At 34.0% G+C, this 26,053-nt stretch overlaps 1 protein-coding gene across 1 annotated transcript in view; it reads left to right on the top strand.

The window, feature by feature from the left end:
* The window catches only part of LOC145272940 (chordin-like), a 223,255-nt gene extending 197,537 nt beyond the window's left edge, over positions 1-25,718 (top strand). The window contains exons 19-23 of the mRNA XM_080127055.1: positions 840-945; positions 17,660-17,734; positions 20,084-20,181; positions 22,207-22,300; positions 25,535-25,718. Of these exons, the coding sequence (XP_079983181.1) occupies positions 840-945; positions 17,660-17,734; positions 20,084-20,181; positions 22,207-22,300; positions 25,535-25,578 (417 nt within the window). The 3' untranslated portion in view covers positions 25,579-25,718. The remainder of the gene's footprint in view (positions 1-839; positions 946-17,659; positions 17,735-20,083; positions 20,182-22,206; positions 22,301-25,534) is intronic.
* Positions 25,719-26,053: the final 335 nt, after the last annotated feature.

The following is a 26,053-nucleotide window of genomic DNA, read 5'->3' as shown; positions in this document are numbered from 1 at the left end:
TCAAATACAAAAACCGGATCACTGCTCAACATTCAAAAAGCTCCATTTCACACCTGACTCAGTTCAAACACGTGTAAAACAGAAACCGCAACTAGTTCAAAGCTGTAATTTGCCACATAACCCGTAGACATATAAATCATTGCACATGCAAAATTTCAGCTAGATCAGACAATTGGAAGTTGGTCAGGGGCATTACTTATTGCTCACCCCTCGTATATATTGCGTACCTTATAACAATTGCCAGAGAATGAATAATATAATAAATACGAAATCTGCATAAATTGCCTGTTTTTTGGAGTACTCTATTTATAGAGTTTTCAGGCAAGCTAAAAGAATAAAATGATTAATGGTAGTTTTGTTAATTGTGGGAACATTAAATTTCTATAAATTTGTGAGGGTCTTTTACCAACTTTTTATTCAGCGTTTATGTTGAGAATCTGTTTACATCTTGTATGCATCCGGTTTCCTATAGCTAAACGTGGGTTCTTTTATGTATGTATTTCTGCGTGCGTATCTGTGAGTTGCGTGTGTGCGTCTCTGCGTGCGTGTTTAATCCCTGTGTGTGTCCATCCACGCGTGTGTGGGATCAATAAGCGTTTTATAGCTGTCTTTGTTTTCCCTTATAATTGTCTTTAAATTCCAAATAAATCTCGCATTATATTTTTTCTTTATGTTTTTTATCCCCTTTTATCTTTAATGCTGTATCACGTAGCAGCGTTTTATAAAATGCCGTCGCATCCGGCCCATACCGTGTCGTTTCGAAAGCATGATATAAATACCATTGAACTTTTTTCTTTCCTTTTCTTCTCATATTATTCCTCCCCTTCTTCTTTTCCCAGGATGAAAAAAGGGGATGGAACTGCCAGACGCGTAATTGCTCTCCGCTCGCTTGCGCGTCGTCTGTCCAAAAAATCAACATGACCCACTGTTGTCCCGTATGTCACGGTAAGTTAACATCGACAATCGCATTGGCGAGTGCACATCTATTCACACACGTCCATGTTTTATGGACGGCAAGACCTCTATAATTCTATAATTCGCTGGTATATTATTCGGATTTAAATTCTGTTTAGTTCATACGTCTTGACCTTCTGATACGCACGCTATTTTGTGCTTTAATCATAAGAGTTATACGGCACTTCCGTATAAAGCCTCAGTTTTTTTTTTTGGGGGGGGATATTTTTGTTGTTTTTTTTTGTTATTTATTTCTTTTGCTTGGCACTTATATAGACATATACGTTTATATGTGTTTATATTTGTGTTTCATGACCCATTATTAAATTACTTAATTGATCATTATGAAATTTAGGGTATATATTTTAGAGGGGTTAAATGCATGCTATATTTAGTTTAATTTAGTTCATGCAAGTTCTAGAAAAATATGTTAGAAGCTGTTTATAAAATACGGATAAATTTTATATGTTTAACATTGGGCAATAGGTATTAAACATTAATAAATATTCTAAAAAAATCAGTTTATATGCAGTATTTTTTTTATCGGGCATCGTACAATGTTCTATTTGAAAACTCAAATATTTAAGATGTACATTAAATTGGATTCTTAATAATTAAATACCAGCTAACAAGTTTCTTTGTGTGCTTTAAATTTAAGCATTTAGTTTTAGAACTTTTAGAATCGAAATAATGTAATATTAGTCCTCTTTGTTTACTATAAGAAATTTAATACCCAATATCTTATAGTTAAAACCTACACTGCACCAACTATTAAACAAATGCCTTGCAAAATCTTGTTTTCCTAATAGCTAGCAAATAGCCTATGTGGTAGCAGTGTACAAGAATGCTGGTGAAAGGACTGATCCACTCACTAATCCTCCTATCGGTCTCGTCCTCCTCTTAGCTGAAATCTTTCAGTCAATAATCAATCAAGCATTTGTTCATCACCTTGCAAAAGCTAATCTTCTCTCTGGCCAATTATATGGATTTAGACAATACCGTTCTACTGCAACAATTTCAACAATCATCTCTGACCGCATATACTAAGCAATGGATAACGCGAAGGGAGCCAGGGCTATAGTCCCTGATATATCCAAAGCTTTTGGCAGAGTCCTCAATGAAGGGTTCTTAATGAAAATTAAATTATATGGTATTACTAGATGAATGCTAAATATAATTAGATCCTTCTAAGACAATGGGAAAATCTAAGTTGTCCTTTATGGTCCTACATCTAAACAGCATAATTTTAAGACAGAAGTTTCTCAAGGGCCTGTGATGTTTATGTATACCGGCTGAATATCGGTGGTTATATCAGGATGTCTATCGATTATCGAGAGAAAGAAAAACAAACACGTGTTTACAGCTTTGGTAAATTTCCCAGAGTCCCGAAAGCACACGGACGATCCAGGGGCCGTAACTCCTGTAACATTCGGATAAGGACATTACGTTGCTCTTTTTTTTTTAAATTAATGATTTATTTATTAAATATCAGGAGAGTTCGTTCAGAGTAAGATGGCTGGATTATCTGCAAGGATGGGTCCAACTTTCTGCAGAAGGAGGCGTCTGTTAACCTGAGTGAAAAAAATGACAATTATAAATTATTATCATTAGGGTTTTTTTGGGGGGTACTAATTTTATTTGGGGGGAAGATTAGTAATCAAATCTTTTGGGTGGCCGTCTTGTCTGGCCTGAACGCCTGAGATTTGCCATGTGTTGTGGCCGGTTGTCTTCAGGAGCTGGCGGCGTTGTTGCGTCTGTATGGCTTTCATCTTCAGATGATGAGTAATCGAGTGGGTCATGTGTGGACTTTGTTAGTGGTTTAGGGATCTTTTTGAAGAAGCTAGTGTTTCTTGTAATTTGGGTGCCCTTGTGTGTGGCAGTAATCATGGATCCCTTTTTCTTTGTTACAGTTAATGGGTTAGGTTGGTAGAGTGTGAAAGCCTTTGAGGTGTGGTAACTTTTCACAATAACTGTGTTACCCAGGCTGAGATATACTGGGTTTCACATATGTTTTCTTGTCAGCGTATCGTTTTATCGTTTCCTTGGCTTGAGTATCACGCTTTCTAATACTGGGGTCTCCAACTATAGGTGTGACTAGGTGTGGTTTTTTTATGGTCCGGGCAAATAGGATTGAAGCTGGGGCTACTCCAGTGGTGCAGTGTGGTATTGTTCGATAATCCAGCAGGAACTTGAAAAGTTCCTGTTCCCAGCTTTGACCTTTGACTAGAGCAGCTTTGATGGGCTTTTTTTACCGTGCTCATGAAGCGTTCTGTTTCAGCATTCTCCTGAAGCCATAGAGGCGTTATTTTCCTGTGTTTAAAACCAGTGATGGAGGCATATGCTTTGAAATGAAAGCTGTTGAATGCTGGGCCATTATCTGTCTTGAGGGATGCTGGTATTCCGAATTCGGCGAGTATCTTGTCCAACCATGGTATGACTGATGCTGATGAGATGGAGTCTAGAATTTCAACCACAACATAGCGTGAGTATTCATCTGTAACAACAAGCAGATATTTTCCATTCTGGAGATGTCCGAAATCAGCGCTGACTTCTGTCCATGGAGCTGTTGGTAACGGTGACATTTGTAGTGGTTCTCTTGTGGGTTTGGGAGTGCTGATCTGGCATGTGTGGCAGTTCCTGGTGTTTTCTTCTACTAAGGGCTGCATGTTTTTGAACCAAATTTTTTCCCCGGAGAAGAGCCATGGACTTTACGATGCCTTGATGCCCTGCATGTGCTATCTTGGCAGCTCTGTTTTGTAGTGTTTCCGGCAACACTAACCGGTGTCCTTTTAGGATGATGCTATTCTCATATGCTGGTGAAAGTTCAGCACGGTTGGCATGCAGGGTGTTAGATGTTGCTTTGTTTATACCCTCGACGGCATGTCGTTTGTTGGCAAGAATGGCTTGAATAATGGTAGAGAGAGTCTTGTCTTTTGCAGTTTCTACCGCAACTTCATCGACTGTCATTGCTTTTGGGGTTGTAATTTATATACTCCTCTGCTATCTTCTGTTCCCTGTTGCTTGGTGGCAGGTGTATTGGGTGGCGGCTGAGATAGTCAGCCTCGTCGGTATGTAACAGTTAGGTCGTATGGTTGTGTTCTTAAAACCCAGCGTTCAATGCGTGCTGACAGTTGGCAGCGAGTACTATTGAAAATCGCTGGTAGCGGTTTGTGATCTGTATAGATGGTGAATGGGGCTCCGAAAATATATATGTGAAAGGGTTTACATGCCCATGTGATAGCGAGTGCTTTAGGTTCTGTTTGAGAGTATCTTTGCTCGACTGCGGATAGTGCTCGGCTTGCAAATTGTACTACACGTCCATTTTGTGACATCACAACAGAGATGCCTTGCATCAGTGTAAATTTCAGCATGTCTGTTTGCGTCAAAGTATGAGAGTGAGCATGCCTAGCTCAGGGCATCCTTGAGGGTTTTAACCATTCTTTGTGGCGTTCAGTCCAGGACCACTACGTGTTCTTTTTTGTCAGCTGACGTATTTCATGGGTCAGGGTTGCATAGTTTGGAATGAATTGCGCCGCAGAAGTTAGTCAACCTCAACACGCTTCTGACTTCCGATGCATTTTGGGGTCAGGTAATTCAAAGGCCCTTTCAATTTTGAGGTCACTTGGGCTGATGCCTTTATTACCGAAGGTATGTCTGAGGAATTCCAATGGCTGCTTGTTATATTCACATTTGCAACCATTCAGAGTGAGCCCTTTTTCACGAAGGCGCTGGAATATCGCACGAAGGTTTTGACCATGGTCTTGCTGATCCGATCCAAAACAAAGGATGTCGTCACTTACATTGATGGCTCCCTTAATTCCAGCAAGTACCTGGCTGATTTCCTGTTGGAATATCTCACTGGTAGAGGTGACGCCGAAAAATAACCTTTTGCACCTGTAAAGGCCTAAATGCGTTTCAAAAGTGGTTATGTATCGTGATTTTTCAGCAAGTTCCAACTAGTTGTAGCCCTGGTTGAGGTTTAGTTTGGTGAAAACACTGGCTCCTGATAAAATGGTTTTCAGTTCATCAAGTGTGGGGGTTGGGTGTCGTCCCTTTTGATGGTTTTGTTTGCTGCTCTCATGTCAATGCAGACTGATTTTACTTGGGTCCTTTGTAGGTACCAAAACAATAGGAGATACCCATGGGGTCGGTCCATCTGCCTTTTCGATTACCCCCAATTGCTCGTCTTTTCGTATTAACTCTTCTATGCCTTTTCTCATATGGAAGGGAACTCTTCGGTATCTCTGAGCGATAGGTGGTATGTTCTCATCTATATGTAGGTGAACGTTTGTGTTTTTGAGTTTACCCAGGCCACTGAATAGGTCTGCATAGTCTTCCAGAAGTTTAAGGGTAGGGGTTGAGATTTGTGTGTCAGAATTACTGATGTGATTTACTGGGAGTTTGCTTGCTGTTAGTAGTTTGAGCTTTTTACACGTTTCCCAGCCGATAATAGGTTTCTCTGGACTTTTATTACGTGTATATCAGCTTGGCAAGAGATACGCATACACTGTAGAAGAGTGCTGAATTGACCGAGAACTGGGGTGGTTTCCTTCGCATCGAATCCGGATATCACAGTTTTTGGGGGTCGGAGATAAGTTGTTGGTCTTAAGCACATAAAATCTGCTTCAGACAGGATATTACTGGTGGCGCCTGAGTCGGTTAGTACATTAAATATTTGGTTGTTGTTACCAAAAAATACGTTAAAACAGGGAAGGTTTTTCGTCTTACCTGTATGGAATACGTATTTTGTGTCACTGCCGCTGGGATGGTCTTGTTCGATGCGGTTTACGGGTCGTCGATTTGTTCTTTCTGAAACAAACAGACGCGAAATGCCCCAATCTTCGGCAATAGGTACACTGGCTCTGGAAGGCTGAGCAGGACGTCATTCCTTGTTTATGTGGGTATTCCCCGTTGCAATTTCTGCACTGCCTCTTTTTGGGACGGTCACGCGGCTGCCAGCGTTCATGCGTAATTTTGTTTGCTAGTACGGTGGTAGCAGTAGTTCTTGTAGCAGCGTGGACGTCTTCTAGTCGCATTTTTTCCAGGTGCGTCGTTATGTTATCAAGCGTCCTCGCATAATTCACTAGCTCATGTAGTATCATATTAGAGTTTCTGACGGACTTTTTTCCGATAGACAGCCTGTTATTAGCTGTGATTTTATTTCAGCGTCTGTGTTTGCGAAGTGACACACAGCTGCGGTCTCTTTTAATTTACGATAAAACTCTTCTATATTAGGAGTCGTCTGTTTCATTTTGCGAAATAAAGTGGCTCTGCACAGCCGACACGAGTTTGTCGAAGTATGTTTCATTCTCTCCCGGTGTTGTTTGTTCGGGCTGTAATTCATCGATGATGTCGTTCAGTTCTTCACCCACAAACGTTAACAAAATCGCCCTTCGTCTTTTGTCCTCAGTTATATCGTGAGCTATAAAGTAGTTTTTAACCTGTTGACGTATTTTGCCCACCTTGGTGCTTTCGGTTCTGAATTGCAGTCGAATTCGGGATAGTGCGATAAAGCGGCCATGTTTTTTTTTCTTTTTTTTCAGCACGCGTTTTTTTTTTGTCGTTTTTTTTATTTTTTATTTTTTGCTCTTTGGTAATCAACTCTATCCTCGTTCGCCAATGTGATGTTTATGTATACCGGCTGAATATCGGTGGTTATATCAAGATGTTTATCGATTATCGAGAGAAAGAAAAACAAACACGTGTTTACAGCTTTGGTAAATTTCCCAGAATCCCAAAAGCAGCCGGACGATCCAGGGGCCGTAACTCCTGTAACATTCGGATTATCTCTCTTTTATTTAGATAAGGACATTACAGGGCCGATCCTTGAAATGCTAGTATTCCTAATATTCATAAATGACCTCCCTGATAATATTGTGTCTGAGATGAGTATATTCTGCTGATAATAGGACGCACTAAAATAGACACAAAGGAAGAATCGGATGTAAACATATTTAAGCCAATAGCAAAATCCTTAGAAAATGACCGTAGTGTAATGAAAAAATGGTAGCATTTAATGCTACTACGATTAAGCTTCTTTCTAGTAACAATTACAAGAAGTCTTCTTAGCCATCGATATTCATGACTTATAACAGTGTACCTGACAGTTCTTCCTTCAAACTCCCCCGCTTAACATTCACATGCAGCATAAACTGGAACGAATACATTTAGGACATTGCGAATGCTGCTGCAAAGAAGATGAGTTCCCGCTATTGAGCTAAAATATAACTAACATTTGAAAGTATCCTGGAGTTGTACAAAGCTACTATTCGTCCATGTAGGGAGTATTGTTGCCATATCTGGATGGGTGCATTTACCATTATTCTCTCCCCGATGAACATAGTCCAAAAAAGGGTCTCCGCACTGTCAACTAATCCCCAACCTCTGTCTCATCGCTGCAATGTTGCGTCCCTGTGCCTGTTTATTTAAATTAATCACACTTATCGACGTATATACCCCCGACAAACCTGTTTACCAACAAAATCCTATCTTATTCACTATAGAGGTCCGTTGATGCTAGAACGTCATTTAATAGATTCTTCCCCCAAACTACTGGATTTCGGAATTCTCCCCTTATTAATTGCTTCCCTAACATGAAGAAGTTTACATGTAATATAAACCATCTCACTCATATCCCTAAACATTGTCACAAATAGTAGCCCCTTACATCCAAGAAGTGGCAATATCTTTGAATGAACATGACTACAAAAAATTGATAAATATGAAATATAGTTTTCTTGAAGCATAGTGTGAGTCATGTATTGAAGACCGTGTTAGAAACTATCACAATGCATGGAATGGAAAGTTGTCGGTGTGTCGGAAGGAAGTGATATTCTATAAATCTATCCATCACATCTAATCTCTCTCATATATATATATATATATATATATATATATATATATATATATATATATATATAGGGTGTCCCAATAAAATGTATACACTCTTTAAATGACCATAAAGCCAACATTTATTATAATAAAGAAAAGTTTCATACATCAAAATACTATGAACAAATATAGAAACCAGCTAATTATCGAAAATGTTCACATTATTGGCCATTGTGCTCCATGAACAGCTGGCAACGCTCACTGATTGAATCAAAAACGTTCCTAATCAGTTCAATTGGTATATTGGCACATCTTCTTTCAATGGTTGCTTTTAACTCATTCATTGTAGCTAGTTTTGTGAGGGGAACATGTGTTTAATATGCCCTCCAGCCTCCAGCCTCCGAAAAAAAAAAGAAAACCAGGGGGGTAGTCAAATTCGGTGAACGTGGACAGTACTTGATACTTCGTCCTATCTGTTTTGCAGGTGACTGTCAAGATATGCTCTTACGTCATGATGATAGTGGGGAAGTGCTCCATCCTGCTGGAAGTGTCATTCTTTATTCCTGAACATCTGTTGGGAATGTGGCATAGCGTATTCATGTAGCAAGTTGAGAATTTAAAGAGTGTATACATTTTATTGAGACACCCTGTATATGTGTGTATGTGTGTGTGAGTGTGTATGTGTGTGTGTCCGTATGTGACAAAAAGACTATATTCCAAATCACAAAATGTTATTCATCTTACGTTTATTGCTTTCAGCATGTTAAAATCTTCAATTCACCAATTAAAATTAAGATGAAAATAAAATAAGAAAACCCAATTACAACCATTCTTCCGATTTTGCTCGGATTTATGTAATCATGCCAATATTCTTTTTATTCTCTTTTTAAAGTTAATGAATTCTTATTCTTCTGCTGAGTCAGGGTAGAAAATATTCAAAAATTTACATAATAATCATATGAATGTTTCTGCACTAAGGGAAAGGTGATGCCCAGAATGGAACATTTAAACATGCTAAAGAATAAACCGAAATTTGGAATATAAACTTTTTATTTATACTTATAGTCATTTATTTGCATATGCGCTTTAGTTATATCGAACTTCATAAATAAAAGGATTGGGATAAATAAAGATGGAAATATTACTTACCATATATATGCGAGGTTATGTTGAATATATATATATATATATATATATAAAATGTAGTGGAAGATAGTTCGGTGAAGAGTCCACGTGATGTTGCTAACTGCGGGTTTTTTATGAAGACGGATAGGTGACGCGTGGTCGCGCATTTTGAAAATCTGGGTAGTTTCCTTTTTGTTTATATCCGTTAGAAGCGCTGAGTGAAATTTGAAGAATAAAACATGTATAAATACATTTGAAGCAAAAACTACAACGCGAAATTTTTTTATAAAATTAACGGGTGTTTATTTTTAAAGAAATATATTTCGGAGTAAGACTCCTTTGTCAATCTATTTTTTCCTCTTCTTCCTTGACATAATGTAGTGGAAGAACTACCCAGATTTTAAAAATACGCGACCCCGCGTCACCTATCCGGCTTCATAAAAAACCCGCAGTTAACAACATCATGTGGACTCTTCATCGAACTACCTTCCACTACATTTATACATATTATATTATATATATATATATATATATATATATATATATATATATATATATATATAAGCGAGACAAAGGTCTCACAGAAAATGAAACCGAATCACAACAGGGTACAATTAATGATTAAATGGTTTATATAGTTTTTTTTTTCTTAAAAATTAGAATTAGTATTATTTTGCAGTACTTTTAGTTGGTTGCTTAATTTTGAATCATTTAGTGTTAATTTGGTTTGAACAGGATGTAATTTTAAAACTCGAATTCGTTGTTGTGCTGGTATGTTTTAGCGAAGTGTATCTTTTTAACCAAGAGAATAAAGAGTATTTATTTTGTAAACTTTATGTTTTTGTGAGATGGAAGGCTAGTATATTAAGTGTATAATCCAATTTATTTATTTTTATTTATTTCATTTTTATTATTATTATTATTATTATTATTATTATTATTATTATTATTATTGATTTATATTATATATATACATATATATATACATACATACATACATACATACATACATACATATATATATATGACATCACTTGTTTTTGTCTTCCTCAACACCGACAACTTTCCGTTCCTTTCTTAAATAAAAGAAAAAGTGTTATTTATAAGTATAAAAGCTCTTTAGGAGAATGCAATTCTTATTAAAAAAATAATAAAACTAATATATATATATATATATATATATATATATATATATATATATACATACATTTTTTTATTACTTCTATTCTATTCCGCCGCCTTACTTTGCATTTTAACAACTCTAGCACAATTTGCGAACATAACTGCCCCTCATATGATTTCAGACATATTCTAGTTAATAAGATTTTTTTTTTAAATGAAAACACAAAAATACTTGTATCTATCTACATCAAAACAAAACAACGTAAAATTAATAAAATCAAACGAGTAATAATAAAATGTGAGGCTAATTCCGGTGCTACGGAATTTAAATTGTTAATATCTTTCCTTGAACAGTGTGAAAACGTAATCTCGATATCTCAATTCACGCGTCTGCTTTAGAGCTACCATTTGAAACTCTTTTTTTTTCTCTAGCTTTTATGTTGATTTGCTTTTTCAGTTGATGATCATTCAATGGAGAATCGAAAATGTTCGTGATGCATATGAGGCGTACATTATGTTTTTCTTACTTGTTACGCAAAATATTTTTAGAAAAACCTAAAAAATTATTAGAAAAATTGAACAAATAAAAACAGTATCATAAAGCTTAGGATTCATGATTTTTATGTTTGCTTAAATATCTATTGACCAGCATTAATTATCACTTCCTACACAAATGGTTGCCTAAGCATGAAACTCTAGTGTATGTATGTATGTATGTATGTATGTATGTATGTATGTATGTAAACATAATTGTTAATATCTATTTGAAAAATACTATATGTATATTATTGATATTGTAGATACTTTACGGTCTATAGTCAGTTTTCCTCTCATTATTCCTTAATTGATCTGATGATGTTCTATGTAACCTTTATTAAATTATCAGGCCAATAAAGACGAAAATGAGGAGAAAATAGTGAACTATAAAGTATCTATAAGATCAATACTATATATATATATATATATATATATATATATATATATATATATTGTGTGTGTGTGTGTGTGTAATTCCTAATATTGGCACATGGAGCTACCAAAGTAAGTGCACTGTAACACTGCAAATGTGCGTGCCATTTATTTGACTTTATTTATTCTCGTAAATTAGTGTGGTGTCATTTGTGACCCTGTCTTACGATATATGAGACACGGTGGTCACACCCATCGTACATTAAGCGAAGCCTGTTCTCTGCGTGCAAGCCTTTAAAATAAATCTCACACATTTTTTGTTTGCCCTTTCTTTCATCATATTCCTTTATGATCTCTTTTTCCAATTTCGGAATACGCGTCTTAGTTTGCAATATCTGGTTTCGAGTAGTCGCTTTTCACTTGGGTTCTATTTATTTATTTTTTATTATATATTCGATATTCTTCTTCCTCTTCTTTTCCCACCTTTTTACTCGTATTTATTTTATTTCTTTTGCCACTACGTCTTCCTTATCTTCGCCTTTTCTTCATCCTCGTCATGTTCTCCTTTTTCTTCTACTACTTCTAGTATATTTCTTTAATTTCTTTTCACCTTCGTTTTCTTCTTTTTCCTTCTCTTCTCTTACAACTACTATTTCTCACATTATTTTCAATTTATTCTTCTAATCCTACTTCTATTATCGATTTCTTTTCTCCTTTTTCTAATACCATTACTATTTTTTTTTTGCATTTTGTTATTCATATTCTACTACTCATATTGAACATTATTATTCTCTTCCGTATATCACCATTTTAGAATAGCATTAGTAGTAATATTATATACGATATAATAACGTTGACACACTGATTCCCGCTGTATCACTGAAGTTAAGCAACGTTGATCCTAGTCAGTTCTAAATATATGACCATTTGGGACTTCCAGGTGCTATATGTGCTCTCCGCTTATCTCAGCATTGTTTCCAGTCGTCCTGTACTTCTGCTTACCACTGGACTCAAACAGTTCCGTTTAGGAGAGGTGTGATTGCAGATTGCTAAACCCTTGTCTCACAATTACATGCGTAACTACCCCCTTCAGGAGGTATCCATTGTTTTTCGAGACTGAACGGAGGCATCTTTAAATCATTATTACATTTATTATAATTATTATTGTCCTCACTTTTTCAGACATGGGTAATTATCAGATATTACTCACTGATAACCACTGGTGGTGTTCTTTAGATGTTACATGATAAGGGCTGTCCCCTTTTCATGTAAGTATAAAAATGGAGAATTTAGTTTAAAATGAAAATGAAATAGCAATAGACAAATTCGAACCTCGTAATCTAGTTTAGAAATAGATTACGTGTGAGAATTTAAAAATGTAAAACAAACATTTGTTTAGAATAAAGATAAATATTTCAAGGAAAGAATGTTAACTATCAAGTTTGTTATGAAATTTTAAATTGAAAGAATGCAGCTTATAAGATAATGTTTTTAACATATTAGATAAATAGGTTACTGAGAAATAGGAAAAGTTTTGGACACGTATGTCCAGAACACGTCATGACGTCACGGAAAATAGAAAGTTCTAGGAATAGAGAAAAACTTTAGTTAGTCAGTCAGTGAAGAAACTCGGAGGGAGTCAGACGTCTAGTAGCGAGACGTCACTTCAAGGAAAAATGTGAGACTTTGAATTCTTGGTGATGGAACGGCCGGTCGTGACGAAATAAACCATTATGTGTTTTGTAAAGCTCGTCTTGTGTCTTATGATTCTTACTAAAAGGTAAAATCCAATTGTATTATATATTTGTGTTATATGTCTTTACATACACGTCTCAACATTATCATGTCCGAACTGTCTGAACACTATCCCCTTCACTCTAAGAGCTTCTTCTTCTTCTTCTTCTTCTTCTTCCATTCAACACAATTAAGGAATGAACCTTTAATATATAAGAATAATAACATGAACAATATCTATCTAGTCTCTTACAACATCTCTCTCTCTCTCTCTCTCTCTCTCTCTGAGTCTTACAACATCCCTCACTGTAATAAGACTCTTTCTAAGCATCTCTCTCACAAGAAAAAGCATCATAATAAGACTCTCTCAATGAAACCCCTATACAACATAGAGTTTGGATGATAAGTCACCCCAGAATAGCAGTACTATTCACCTTTTCGAGCACCTTTGCAAATGATTTTTGCGGCATCGCAACAACCGTTTGTTATTGATTTCTCGCCGGCAGCGACCATTAGTTTTCATTTGGATTTGGATGACAACAATCCTCCCAAAGGTCATATTTTTCTTTGCACTTATCTTATGTATATCTGCTTAGTTCTTTCCTTCCGGTCGTTCTACTCTGCTTGAGTTTTTCTCTAAGATTTCGTGTGCTGACTTTACCGATTTTGTGGTGAAGGCGTTAAGATTGCTTAAAATCTTGTGGTTTCAGTTTTATTGATCCAATGTCGTGTTTCTTTCTATCTTTTTGCTTTACTTCTGTTGAAGTTTCCATATAAACAGTGAGAGTTTTAGCTAATCTGCGTTCATTTTCGTATTCGAAAGTTTCCTTTAGCTATTTTCAGAGTTTCAATTAATTGTATAATCTCTCCACTGATTCCGATTTTTCCCAGTCTTATTTCAATGTTTTATAGTGCTCCTATATTTATGTGTATCATCTTCATTTTTCCTAGTAGTTTAGTTCTCTGGCGAGTTCTTCTGTATTTGATTCGTTTTTTTTTTTGTTTTTTTTGATTTTTTTGTGTTTGTTTTTTTTTTTGTTTTCATTTCATGTCTCTGGTCTGCTGGGACGACAGCATCCACGATTTTATAGTTTTTTTTCCTTCTTATTCATTTTTATGGCGTCCGGTTTCCATGTTTATCTGTTTTCTACTTCTATATTCCAAAAGTTTCTGTGGATTTCCTGGAAGTAATTTCCCCGGTTTGAGCTTCCACTATTTGGCCACATGTTCGAAGTAAAGTCGTTTGCAGACTTCGCGGTTTACTGCTTTCCCCATGTACTCACCTTATATTCTTTGGGAGCTAGTAAGCTGCATTCATTTACTATATTTTGTCTTTCCCCCCAAAGTCTACATTATTATTATTATTATTATTATTATTATTATTATTATTATTATTATTATTATTATTATTATTATTATTTGTAGATGACTCAGGTTTGCTTAGAATTGAATGAGGAATCTAACAACGTTATTTGAAATCAGTTCCTACAATCATATTCCATTTTCATACTTACATTTTACAGTTTATAATGTTCAAAATATGGATTAGTGTATAAGGATATTGTAAGTATAGATCAAATGAAAGAAAGTTTCAATATCACATGACCGCTAACATTAGCTTCTCAGGTCCTAATCCTTTTAACAACTCTGTATGAAGTGTAGTTAAGAAAATAATGTATAAGTATCATAATGACATTAAATAATCCCCCAAACCTCTGTAGTTTGAGTGATGACAAACATGAACATTTACCGCCTGATCTTAGTGTGTAAGCGAATCAGGTTTAATGTAAAAGCCGTTATCAAATAGGAAACCGACTTTAATAAATACCATTAGCAAACAAAAAAGTTTTGCAATAAAAAAGACATCATTATTGTTCTTCAGATTTGTCTGATCTACGCTCTGCTCGTTTGAGTCGTTGGTCAAGTATTCTTCATCAATTCAATATTTCGTTATAACGCAGCCTCCAACTCAAATCGCTTTATTCCAAGAACTGCAGACTTGTTGAACTCTCTTCATACTGGCTGTGTTTCTTCCTAACTAAAGTCTTCACCTTCTTAAGACTATGACCAATGAGCATCTCTTGTCTTTACGATAATTTTTTCGTTCTTTTAGCTAATTACATAAATCTGGGGTGATTTCGATGAAAAAGGGGGTTGGAGAACGCATGCTACTAAGAGTAATTAGACAGAATGCCAGTTCACTTTAAAGGCAAAGCTAGAAAATCATCTTATGCTGACTCGTGGTGAGAAACGATTTCAAACACATGGAAACGATCCTTTTTTTAAATATCTTTATGATATGTGTTTTAATCAACTATGCGCCATGATTTCATATATAAAAATTCCTTCTAAATTAAGTAAAATTTCATCGCATAACTTAAATGGAAAGGGATAATGTACGTACGAACATGATATGGCGTTGTGTATCATTATTCTATATTTTTTGCCTACTACTTTCTTTTTTTCTTTATCTAATACGGCCATAGGCACGTTCACACACCGATTTCCATTAAATCACTGGTTGTGTAGCATATACATGTCTGAAAATGTTTTAGTGGTTTTACTCACTTTAAAACGTTGAATCTTTCGAAAATCATACTGTGTTTATCGATATATTTGAAAAAGAAAAATGGCGACGTGCTCACTGTTGAATAAAGTAAGTTTGGGAAAATGAGTTCAAATTTAATAATTACATAAAATACTGTTAGAAACTCACCGAATATATGTCCGCATATTTCACGGTAACATATTGAGTGGGTTTCTAACAGTATTTATATCACACTGCGTGATTTTCGAAAGATTCTACGCTTTAAAGTGAGTAAAACCACTAAAAACGTTTTTAGATAGGTAGAAAAGTAACTTATCTTGCCTTCGATAACATTTAATTTTTATATATTTGTTTTTCGACAACTTTTTCGAATGTTTGTGTATAATAAAACAAGCTCAATAAATCGTATATAAAATATACGATTTTTTGGTAAAAAATAATCTAACGATGATTAACATACTGTAGCAAATTCTCGGGATTTTTTTTTTTTTTAGTACTGAACTTCACCTTCTTTGTATTAACCTTATCTTTTTGTTTATGCTCTCCCTTTATGCTCATATTCCGTTCGTCTGTCGAACGAAAGACGAGAGTAAAAGGCCACCTTCCTATTTATGATAGAAGAGTACCTCCCTGATATACTCAACCATGTCTCTACGATTGACGTCCCAAGAATAACCAATTATCATACTGCTTTCCAAAACGAACTCTCATTAATTAACTATTCGTTTACTTCTGTTTTATTTCTTGATGATTGGGCTATGAGCTACCGTTCTACTTATGAATATATTATATATCCCAGCATACTCGTTTACTCACAACAACTGTTAACAATGTCCCTTACGCTCTATATGTGCCTAAGTTTAAACGAAAATTCCATGAGAAAAGTTTCGTTAATAGACCTGTCCGTATGTAAAACATATTACTGTAGGACTGTTTACCAGCTGACTAAAACATGTTCGTTTTAAAGTCTAATATGAATAAATTCTTCTTGAGTCGTCCGCTTAAATAATTAAAACTGACCAATTTAAACTATTCCCGGTAATTGTTTCACCGTCTAACCAACACTCATTAATCTCATTATCCTTGAGTTGGATTTTGGCCTTGCTAAACGGTGATTTATTCCCAAGTAAAATAAAAACAATTCTGGGTGAAAAGAATTTTTCCGGCCATTTCCACTCAATTTATTTCTGGTCATTGCAACGTTTTCTTTCCTCAATTTACCCGGCTAATGCCAGTACACGTGTCCGGCTAGCAATACATGTATTAAAACCAATACGAAATTGTAAACTGTTCCTATTTGCTTTAAGTATTACACAGGCAAAGTCGATTATTATATTAGTTTATAAGATTTATCTTTCATTGACCGAGGACAGAATGGAATACGTTTAGCATAATAGCAAATACTATATTTTGTTCATAGCCAAAATATCAAGTGTTATCCGCTTGGTTGCTATCAGATTCACCACTTTTAAACCGTTTTTTATCGGTTGGTTTTCATGTGTTATTTGCACATTGTCCGTAACTCTTCATTCATTCTAACGTGTTGTTTTATTCTCTTTATTCCAGTTTTCTTGTAAGTTTTTATTGTTTTTCTTCTTTATCGCTTTGTTTTTTTACATTTCTTCAAACATTTCATACTTATACGTTCCTTACCTGGCACAACTTGAGTAGGTTATATTTACGCCAATCGAAGATACTTCATTGGAACAATCTGACAAGGTTGGACATTTTTTAGTAAGGAATGGCCTGGAATCTGTTGGGCTGAGGTGTGGTGTTGGATAATCCTAGGAGGTTCACCTTCCTAAGTCGTTGTCTCCAATTCTTTGGGTGAAGTAAGTTTATTGGTTACTACCTGAGGCGCCCCTGCGGGAAAATACCAGCGGTGTTGCCAAGGCAATTTTTAAAAGCAAATGTGCCCCTCCTTTAGGAGCACTGGCTTTAGCTTTCTCTCTCCACTTTCCAGCCTTCTGTTACATCTTTCCGCTCCTCTTTAATTACTTTAAAAAAAAATGTGTTGTTCTTATTTTTCTTTCTATTATGTTTTGTTTAACTTCTATGTATTTATTTTTCTTTAAAACGCAATGCTTATTTCTTTTTATTTTATTTTTCTTTCACTTTTTTGCTGTACACGTGTACTTGTATTGGTAAGAAAAATCACAAAAATAACAAAACACGAACTCCAATGATTGTGTATTCGAAAACAGCTACGCGCGTGTATGTTCTATGATACCTTTTGCGTGTACCCTTTTGTCTAAGCAAGTGCGGTTCGTTTTTTTATCGACCTTTACAAAAAAACGTTATGGGAGACTACGCGATACTTCCTCCATGTAATAAGCATATCAAGTAACAATTGTATAAATCTTATCAACCGTATAATTCCCTTTTATTTCTCATCTTGTACGTATTTTTCTTATTTCTCTTTTTTTTATATTGTAGATCAGGCAGCACAATCCGTATTGACCACGGACACGGCACTGACGATGGTGAAACCTGAATTACCCAAGGAAGGAGGTAAGGGTCATAACTGACTTGGACGTTATGCTTAGCACAAAGGGGACCGCGCGCCCATATAGGATATCCATCTATGTTAAGGTTGCACCTGTACGATGGAACGTCGAGTTGAAATGGGGTGAATTCTTTGGCGGAGATTCGGGGTGGTTTTTGACCGGAGCGAACATTTCGGGGCACGCCTCGATACAATGATCCGACTTTATCGGGCGCGATTCGTGCGCTATTAAATCATACGTGCTTAGATGGTCTTGTTAATGGCTAGCTTACGCCGTGAAAACGTTGGTGGTTGTCTGCGCTACATATCCAGTCAGCGTAAATGCATCGATGCGATTTTTTCTTAATCATTCATTATACGATGCAGGGTAATCTGGTAACATCGTGGTAACAAACATGCTAGGCGATGCTGCCTATTTCTGGGACTGACGGGAAAGGGCAAAGTCTTATGAATTAAAAAAAAATATATAATCACATAAGGAAGATAAATATTTTCTTTATTTTATTTGTTTTCCATTCATATTGCGACCTGGACTAAAAAATCAAAAGTGATTTTGAAACATTTAAATTCATTTATGGCGTTGATCAAAGGCAAGTATATGTAATTGTTAAAATCATTATCTATCTTGAAAAAAAGCCTTTTGGATGAGTTAACATAATTTTAATTAAGTATTTATTGAATTAGTTTAATGTAATTGTTTAATCCATTAAGTCCCATTTTTACTATTGAGTTTAAACTTTGTGTAATGACTGAATATTTGTAAGAATACACATATTGAAAGGAAAAAGTTATTGTATTTCGAAAGCCAAATAGAAAAATAGATACATATAACTCGGATATGAGAGACCCGAATATAAGAAAAACGGATATAAGAGAGTTTCTCTGATCCCAAATTAGAGCCTGTGCTAATGTATAGTGTAACCCAGATATAAGAGAGCTGGAACCCTCCGGGAGAAGAAGTATCTTATATCCGGGTTATACTGAATTTTAGAAACCAATCGGCTATACATTTCTGATAAAATGCAATACCTTATGGCAAAGAGTTAAACAGTTCACACGTAAAGTTGAATTGCACGTTTGGCGTAGAATTAGTGGCTTACTATTGCAATACTTACTTATATAATTTCCTCCCGCTTGAAAAAGGGACACATTAACTAAGAGTAAATTCTAATGGTTTGCAGACGTTTTGAATCGGCTTTATTCTGTTGTTGCCATTAGTTTCAGTGGTTCTTTCAGATATTAACAGCACTGACCACATAGAGATTATCAACTTCCATAAATGAAGATACTTCAAAGAGAACTGACTGGATTCGAACTTGGCACAGCAAAATCATCACTTCGCGTTGTTATCCACATTACCACGACTTTAGCACGAAAAATAGTTCTCCATTGAATTCAACCTGAATTTGATTTTTTATATTGATATGATTTTTATATTGTTCATAAGTGAAGTTATCCGACACAAAAAATACAGTGGAAAATAAGTTTATGCGATTCGCGGGTGATCAGCGAATCTGTTGACGAGGTCAAGTGGCCATATTAAATCTATACTATTAATAAAATTATAAATGTTTATTTATTTATTTATTTATTTGTGTGTGTGTATATATACCAATAAAACTTTCGAAGGGGTGCACCGAATTGAAAAATTCTTTTTTTTTTCCTGAAAGGTGTGAGTCCCTAGATTGTCCTTATATATATATGGTTCGTAACGAACAACGCTGAGTCACACAAAAAGCCCGAAATAAGGGGTTTTGGGCCGTTTCGTATAATTGTCTAAGAAGTTACCTGCCCATGTCAACAGAATTTACCACTGTCTGTATAAAGTCGCAGTAGAATCTTTCGGCGTACGGGCAGGACTTGTGGTGCAATGGATAACGCGTCTGGCTACGGATCCGAAGAGTCCAGGTTCGAATCCTGGCAAGTTCGTAATAATTTTAACCATCATTTTATCCAACGTTTTCTCATTATCCTTACCCTTTGTTTTGGTATTTTTGTTTTTTCAGTGATTTTGTTTTGTGCATATGGGGATTTCCCATAGTCCGAGTTCACAGGGTAAGCGTTGATTATAAGACGATGTTGAGTGTACTTGATGTTGAGTGTACTCGATTTTGTGTTTGACTTGGCGCTGTCTATTTTTTTTTTACATTCATTTCATTTTATAATTTTATTTCAGTAATAAATTACGTGTACGTAATGAGAAAGAGTTATTTTCACAAAAATTGTAAACACGGTTTCTGTCTTTAATCTCATCGTTAACAACAAAACAATGTCTATTTGAATTGACATAGTGTGTATATAATGTTAACACAATCAAACCATTTGTTAAGTTTGTTTTCTTCTTTTTTTTACAGTTTGCATATTTAAAAAAGTTACGTACCCGAACGAAGCCAAATGGTACACGAGTATTATGTTGCTAGGAGAACCAACGTGTGGAGCGTGCATGTGCAAGGTGCGTGTATAATTCTTGCAAATCATTCACTTAGACGTGAAGTTGAAATTCATGTTCAGCTTGAAAATAGACTGTGGTCAGATGCACCAGGAGTCGAGGAAATAGGATTTGTTTGTAGGATGTGTTCATTTAAACCGCATTTTCTCGTGAAGTCAATTGATTTGGTGTCCGGCTAGCTTGAGAAGCACTGCATCGACCCCTGCCCTCATAATATATATTTTTTATCATATTCATTTATGTAATAATTATATTTAAGTAAGGGATTATAAATATTTGATAATAGGGGATTTCAGACTATGTTATTTTTTCTTATCTGAAGCGAATTTCAGTTTTTTGTATTTCGTGTAATGTTCCTTCTTTGTTTATTTGTTTTTTTTTCCTTTATATATGCGTACAAATTAAGCACTACTCATCGAAACTCGAAAGCCATCCGACGATAAGGCTTAACGAGATTGTCAGTTGGTGATGAGCGGCACCATCGATGGGTTTGAGAACGGTTAGTTAAATGTTCAGAATTTAATTATTTTAGTAGAGGACTCGACAAGTGTCTGCTGACATTGGACTTTAAACAGAAAGAAGTCCTGTATTATCGTATTCTACGGATACTTTTAAGGAAATATAGTTAGAAAATTAGTTGTAGATAATATACCTTAGTTTAGCTAGTCATTATGCGTAAACATATATTTAGAATTATATTATACTAATGTGGGAGGGGAACGCCCGTAAAATAAGTTTAAATATATTTTAATTCGTGCCAATTTCGTATTTATTATTACAGAACCAATTATCTATTAAATATTATATTATATCTAATATATAGCACTGATTTCAGAAAATAACTTGTATGCCATCAGCTAGAATCGAAACCAAAACATTTAGCGCTCCAACCGCGTTCCCTCTTATTTGAGCTATCGACAGATATATAAGAAAGATTTGAAATTAAACCATTTCAAGCTATGAATAAATTTTCGTATGTGGAAAAAGTAATAGAAATTTGTCGGCATTTTATATTTCAACTTGCCGACATATTTCTGTACGCTTTATTCATCCATCCAAACAAAGATTTTACTCGTTATAACCTATCCTTGTTGTATGATTACTATTACCTGTTAATTTCAGTGTTATTTAGCTCGTAGTTTAAGAGTTTATCAATTAAACATTTGCACACAGACAGATACATACATATACTGAATTGTTTGCATAGATTGTATATTGTTAGAAGCATTTTAATTACGGTAAAATATTGGTTGTGAGTAAGACAGGAAAGGCAGATCGGGAGAAGCCACATTTGACTAAGTTGCCTGAAATAAATTTTTCGTTCCGGTCTGGTTACATACCTTACTTCCTATCTATAGTCAAGATGGCGATCACAATAACATTAATCGCAACAAGTATTTACTGTAATAAAACTGCTTTTGACTTATGTGAATTATTTTTAACGAAAACCAGTTATGAACGAGTAAATAAACCAATATATATATATATATATATATATATATATATATATATATATATATGTGTGTGTGTGTGTGTGTGTGTGTGTGTAATAATTTCTACATTGTATTCCCTTTTAAAATAATTTGTGTCAGTAATAGTCATGTTTATCTCGTAAGAGGAGGAAAAGGAGGAGGACGAGAAGGAGGTTATTAACTTCTTGATTATTTTTCTACCTAAATTTAATCAATTAATATTAAATATTGCATAAATCAGCGCCGAAATTATGTAAGTAAAATCTTTTGTAAATTTCAATAGTGAACTTGAAAAGTAGTAACAATACGTTTAATTTCTGTACGTTTTATTTTTTTTAAATGTTTTATATTTTAAATGTTTTATATTTTAAATGTTTTATATTTTAAATGTTTTATATTTTAAATGTTTTATATTTTAAATGTTTTATATTTTAAATGTTTTATATTTTAAATGTTTTATATTTTAAATGTTTTATATTTTAAATGTTTTATATTTTAAATGTTTTATATTTCAAATATATGTTTTAAATTTTCAAACATGTGTTCTTTATTACAGAATGGACTTCCAAAATGCACATGGACGGAGTGTTCCCGATTTAAGTGTTCGTCGTTAGAACGAAACAAGGATTCATGTTGTTACCGATGCCAGCGTAAGTTTCATTGGATATTTCAACTAACATCTGAGATCAACAGAAATGGTGAATGGTTTTGTATTATTTCGATCTACTTTTAATTTTGTAATAGAACTTGGAAAATTTCGCTACAGCATATGATGAGTGTAAAAATTTATGTTGTAGATTTTTCTATATTAGGTTTTTATTTGTAATTCGAATTGGCATTATTATTCAGGGAGTAATTCTTTGTAAATTTTCATTGAATTTTATGAAACGTTACAGGTAATTTCTTATACATATGCGTGTGCAACTGTAATGATGAAATGAGGTATAGTTCTTTATTTAAAAAGGTTCAATACATGATAGAACTTTATAAATATAGACTACGTATATATTTAAAGTCCTCTACATAATACATTAATATTGCAGTTGCTTGTGTTCCCAATCAAAACGGAACATCATAAAATAACAACAATAATAATAATAATAATAATAATAATATAATAATAATAATAATAATAATAATACTGATGATGATGATAATAATAATACTGATGATGATAATGATAATAATAATAATAATAATAATACTGATGATGATGATAATAATAATAATAATAATAATAATAATAATAATAATAATAATAATAATAATAATAATAATAATAATAATAATAATAATAATAATGCAATAAAATAATAAAACGATGTATATCTAGTACAGAGAGATAAATAAACTAGTAGGCCATCCGGAGTTGCCCAGTCGTAAAATACACATAATATGATATTTTCATTCATGCAACTCTCTTCTTTATTATTATAGAGCTAATTCTCTGTTGATTATTATCCTATTAATTGTAATGTTTCCAAAAGTTATAAAATACATCACATAAGTAAAACCCGTTAGAATCGAAAGCAGAACGTATTCATTACTTATCAAATCTGCGCTACAGAAAGGTTGATACAGACAATTTTTTGATTAAGTGATTTTGAGCTATGAATGTTTAATTTTGCGCATGTGCAAAACACAACAGTATTTTTTTATTCTAGTTAAGATAAACTGATTGTTATAAATTTGAAACTATTAGCATTTTGCCGGCTTAAATGCAAATCGAGAAATATTACATTTTAAATCTGTACTCCAACTACTCAGAGTGAATTCTCGTGGAGACTTCTCGCACGCACATCCACAAGGGAACATATATATATATATATATATATATATATATATATATATATATATATATATATATATTCGTGTGCTTGAACGTTTTCATCTCAATTCTCCACAAGTATAGAGAATGATAAATAGAATTCAGTGTAATCGTGAAAAAACCCTCTTTTTTTAAAGGAATATGCAAATTAGTTAATCTTCATATAGTCGCTAGCATATCCATGACTGAGTATATTAAGAATTTTATTTTAACAATTTTTAAATTAAAAAAGTATGTTTTTAATACGAATGTCAGACTGAGAAATAAGTTCAACTTTATAGGTATATATGTATTTTTTTATGTAAATATTTTCTCTTTTTATGCAAAAATTTAAAAATTTTGGTATAATATATATGTACAAATAAATGTACATGTGTCTATATATATATATATATATATATATATATATATATATATACATATATATATATATATATATAGGCAAAAAGAAAGTCCGGACTTGTATTTTTTTTTCAAAAACCGCAAATTTAAGTCAAATTTAATATAACTGTTTAAACAAACTATACGTCATTTGATTCGCCTTTTATTCTTCTATAATTTTATTTGTTCATATTTGACTTTTAATTTAAATATTTTATTGTTCACTTCAACTTAAAGAAATAACTTCAAATTGAGGAGGTAAAAAGAAAGTCCGCACAATGGAAAATTGTTATTTAAACATAACTTTAGGACATTAATGCAACACAACTACAACAGGAATACAAAGTTAATATTTAGTAGCATAGCCCTTCTGCAATTTTATAGCCTGCAATGTTTTGGGAATTCCTTGAATTAGACTGCAGCAATACTCGGAGGAAAAGCATCCCACTTCTCTTTAATTTTTGTCCAAATTTCTTCCAAATTTGAGATTTTATCATTGCGTAGCTGTTGCTTGATGTAATGCCATACGTTTTCGATAGGATTGAGGTCTGGAGGTTGTGCAGGCCAATCCAAACACGGAATATCATGCTCTTCCAGGAACCTCTTCATATTGCCAGCTGTGTAAATGGGAATATCATTCAAATTCTTACCAAAGTAGGGTAGAAGATGTTCAGTCAACATATTAATGCACTTGGTCGAATTAATTCGACCTTGGAAGCGAACTATAGGCCCTGTACCATTCGTATTAATAATGCCCCACACCAAAACTGAACCTCCACCACCTTCCAGCGTGGAATCTTCGCACCTAGGATTAAATTCTTCCCCTTTCCTTCGACGGACGTACTGCCTACCATCACTGCCTAGCCCATTGAACTTGCTTTCGTCACTAAAAAGCACTTTTGACCAATATGAAGAGTCATGATTTTCATTGCATCTGGCGAAATACAGACGACGCTTTTTGTTCTTTAGAGAAATCATTGACTTGCATCTTGTAAAATATCCTCGCAAATTAAATTCCATTAATCTATTCTTGACAGTAGAAATAGAGCACTTTTTAACAATATTGCACTGTTGTTAGATTTAAGGAAACGTTTCAAATCTGTTTCTTAGGCTGCGGATCTTGATAGCATTGTCATTCCTGTCAGAAGTAACTCTAGTACGACCAGATTTAGGGGCATCACTAATACTGCCGGTGTTTTTGGTGCTACTGCACAGTCTTTCGTACCGTTTTCTCATCACATTTCAAGCTGCGGGCGATTTCTTGATTGGATAAAACAATTACGATTAGAGATGCTAATGATAATTTAAGCTAGTTTTAAATGAATTTGTTGCTGAGGGCTTTCTTTTTTCCTCCTCAATTTGAAGTTATTTTTTATTGACGTAAACACTAGAATATTTCAATTAAAAGTTAAATATGAACAGGTATAATTATAGAGGAATAAAAGGTCAATCAAATGGGATATTGTTTGTTCAAACAAAATTTAGCTTAAATGTTCAGTTTTTTTTTTAATTACAAGTGCGGACTTTCTTTTTGCCGACACTATATGTGTGTGTGTGTGTGTGTGTGTGTGTGTGTGTGTCGGTGCATATCTTTGTCTAAATTCAAATGTCTTAAGAGTTTCTCATGATTATATTTAATTGTAGCATAAAATGTGTTATTTGGTTTTTATTGCAGGTCGAATAAACAGATCGAAAAAGAACAGGCGTAAAATACTCTGATGTAGAATCTTTTTTTTTTGGAAGTGTCACAACTTGATGGATGAACTGTTGACCTGAACAAGTGTTGAAGTGAAAGTTTAAGACAGAGTGAACGTGATGTCGTCGTTCAGAGGAGTTAGATTGAAAAAATCCCCCAAACAAAAGAAAAGGGACAAACGCAAAAATAAACAAAATACCGAGATTGTTGAAAATTTGTTTGATAAAAACATAATTGGAATCATTTTTACAAGGCGATTATTTAAAAAAACAAAAAACAAACAAAAAGCAAATCAATTATTGATATTCTGTTCCCTTTAATATTTTTGTAACAGGACTTCTACCGTTACAATTGTTTTATATATATATATATATATATATATATATATATATATATATATATATATATTTGTGTGTGTGTGTACCTGCTTACATAAAAAATCAAATTGTTTTTCCAGCATTGCACGAACTGTGATCATTTAAATGTATTGACGAAAGC

Source organism: Euprymna scolopes, chromosome 4, assembly GCF_053919585.1.
Source record: "Euprymna scolopes isolate OS-2025 chromosome 4, ASM5391958v1, whole genome shotgun sequence".
In the NCBI taxonomy this organism is placed as follows: Eukaryota; Metazoa; Mollusca; class Cephalopoda; order Sepiida; family Sepiolidae; genus Euprymna; species Euprymna scolopes.
Note: the sequence above shows the minus strand (reverse complement) of the source record. Positions and strands in the feature narration are given on the sequence as shown.